Genomic DNA, 2468 nt, shown 5'->3' with positions numbered 1-2468 from the left:
CTGGAGTTCAAGCATACTTATGCTGGAACTTCAATATAATATGCTGACGTATTTTCCGGGTTTTGAATAGTATTTTCGCTCAGATTTATCTTTACATAAAAAATGGCTAAATTTCGATTACTTTTGAAACTTGGCTATTTTTGAACGACCGGTTGTAAATCTGACTATTTTTGAATTTCTCCCTATGATTAGAGGAGATAAAAAGATAGAATATTCGTCCATTATAGCTATAATTTGCTTTCGTTAGCTATGAGATAATTAAATGAATGTCTTTATTTTTCACTATTTGGACTGCTACGTACGGCATGTAAGCATAAGAAAAAGTTAGCCATGCAAATCTCGGAAAAAATGGTATAGTAACAATTCGATCATATTATTGTTCTATTTCAGCATTACAAAAAATGTACATTCCTTTCAGCAGTGAAAGACTATGTACAAGATAGCAAAAATAAAACTTAAAAGACTGCTGTAAAATATATCTACAGCAAGACTTTTGTAGGAAGAAGCACCGCTCCTTTAAGGGCGCCTAGATAGTAAAAGGGGGAAAAGGGATAGCGAAGACGGGCAGAAGGGCTTAGAAGGAAGATATTCAAAATTTACTAGCCCGACTAATTCGCATTAGCCAATATGTAACTCATTGCATGATTAATGGAAGTTGACTTTGGCTTGGTAAGTCATGCCTACATGCCAATTAGAAGGTGCAACATTAGAAGCTATAATAGTTTCATGATTTGTGTAGGAAGTGAGCTTGAATGAAAGAGATTGTCCTGAAAGTGTTGCAAATGCTTGGTATGATGCTCCCCAATTATGGCTCATTTTCATCCACCCTGTTTTGCTTCCCTTCACCCATATGCTTTCCACGTCGCCCCCTCCAGCGACGTTCATCACGTATACCAATAACCAGTAACCGTTTCCTTGGAATGCGAACCGAATCCCGCCTTTCTTAATGCAAGGTACCCTGCAAATCACAAGAAAGTAACACCATATTAATTAGAGATGCAAGAAATGATACAAGATTACCTTTAGAGGGACAAAAGTTCAAATATTTAAGAAGAATTTCTTAAAATCACATGACTTGAACTTTCAACCTACTAGTTAATGATGGAGGTCTCTACTACTAGAGCAAGCTCACTCGTCCGTAACATTGATTCTTAAATCTTGATTTAGAAAAAAACATAATTTATATTATCAATGTAGTTTTACGTGTTGTAAAAGACATACCTGCGGTACATAACGGGGACAATGCCAGCTTTCCATTGAGCAACTTTCATGAAAGCGGGTTTAGCCATGTCAAAGTGCTGACGTGGCGGGTTGCACCAGCCACCATGGTTGGAGTCTTGGGCCCAATTGGGTGGGCAGAGATTTGTGGCTGTAATGGTGGTAAATCCTTTGTAGCAAAATTTAGACTTCACACATTGTATTTGGAAGCATTGCCCACATGAATATCCATTGCTAAATAGCACTGTGCTCAATGCTGCAGTTGCTGTTCCATAACCAGAATTGAACAAATTCCCATATCCACAAGCTCCACCTGCAATAACGAGTCGAATTAGGTACTTGAAAAATTAGGTAGGTTACCTGCTACAACAAGCTAAAATTCAATAACTGTCTGAATTAATTTGGAATCGAGGGATAGTTGATTGATTATAGTGTAACGCACCCATTGTCTCAGAAGCAGTCTCGTCTCCATAGAACGTGGCATAAGCAAGCTTCCAAGGCATGGCTTTAAACTTAGGGGTGCTATAGTAGCCAGAGGCTATTGCTTGATGAAAAAGTGCCATTGTCGTAATGAGGAAGAAACTCAATCTCCATCTGCAGTTGAAAGATGCCATTGTTGCTTGTTTCTCTTTAGCTCTTTCCTAAGGAATAGAATGTTACACTTCACACAATTTTGTATGCCTTAATTGACTTGTAATTTAGACCTTTTATATATATAGTTTGTGTCTAAGGGGTAATTAGAAATAGAGCCTTCGTGCCCCCACGAACATGTTAGGCTCTTAAGTCAACTGTTTTATTATTGAGTTTATTTGTCTTTAATTTATGGCACGTAACCAAACTACAAGGTCTGTTACATTTGCTTTATAGCAACGTGCGGGCAGGTTTTGTGGTATTTGTACTTAGCCCTCCGTACTGTTTTCTAGGTTCCTTTTTTCTCAATATAAAAATGTTCGGAAAATGTAGGCTGACATTGAACTTAAATTTGATTCTAAATCCTTGAATTTTGATATGATTAGTTGCATTGGCCATCCGACAAACAACTTCAAGAAATCTTGAAGTGTAGAAGGAATAATTAATTAAATAAAAGAATAATAAGAGGAGAAACTTTGGTATGCATGGATACGTGGCAAGTAGAAGATATATCAATCTGTATTAAAAAATATATTAAAAATACAGAACAAAGTAAAATCAGAAATGTAGAAGAAGCAGAAAATTATCTGAGTCCATTAAATTCACAATATTTCCTTAAC

The 2468-nt window shown here is 36.6% G+C and overlaps 1 protein-coding gene across 1 annotated transcript; it reads right to left on the bottom strand.

Moving 5' to 3' along the window:
- Positions 1-426: 426 nt before the first annotated feature.
- LOC104225946 (expansin-A7-like) lies at positions 427-1872 on the bottom strand. Its single transcript, XM_009777821.2, has 3 exons — positions 1661-1872; positions 1222-1531; positions 427-958 (listed from the first exon to the last, which is right to left on the bottom strand). The coding sequence occupies exons 1-3, from the start codon at positions 1830-1832 to the stop codon at positions 646-648; spliced, it is 795 nt and encodes a 264-aa protein (XP_009776123.1). The 5' UTR covers positions 1833-1872; the 3' UTR covers positions 427-645.
- Between the last annotated feature and the right edge of the window lie 596 nt (positions 1873-2468).

Source organism: Nicotiana sylvestris, chromosome 8 (genome assembly GCF_000393655.2).
Source record: "Nicotiana sylvestris chromosome 8, ASM39365v2, whole genome shotgun sequence".
Taxonomy (NCBI): domain Eukaryota; kingdom Viridiplantae; phylum Streptophyta; class Magnoliopsida; order Solanales; family Solanaceae; genus Nicotiana; species Nicotiana sylvestris.
The sequence above is the reverse complement of the archived record's forward strand: the minus strand, read 5'-3'. Positions and strand labels throughout refer to the sequence as shown.

What these genes read in the sequence shown, in the direction of transcription:
- LOC104225946 (XM_009777821.2), bottom strand. Translation starts at nt 1,832, where the DNA reads ATGGCATCTTTCAACTGCAGATGGAGATTGAGTTTCTTCCTCATTACG. An exon ending in GACTGCTTCTGAGACAATGG is followed by an intron (nt 1,532 to 1,660) that starts GTGCGTTACACT and finishes TCGTTATTGCAG; the next exon opens with GTGGAGCTTGTGGATATGGG. An exon ending in GTCCCCGTTATGTACCGCAG is followed by an intron (nt 959 to 1,221) that starts GTATGTCTTTTA and finishes TGTGATTTGCAG; the next exon opens with GGTACCTTGCATTAAGAAAG.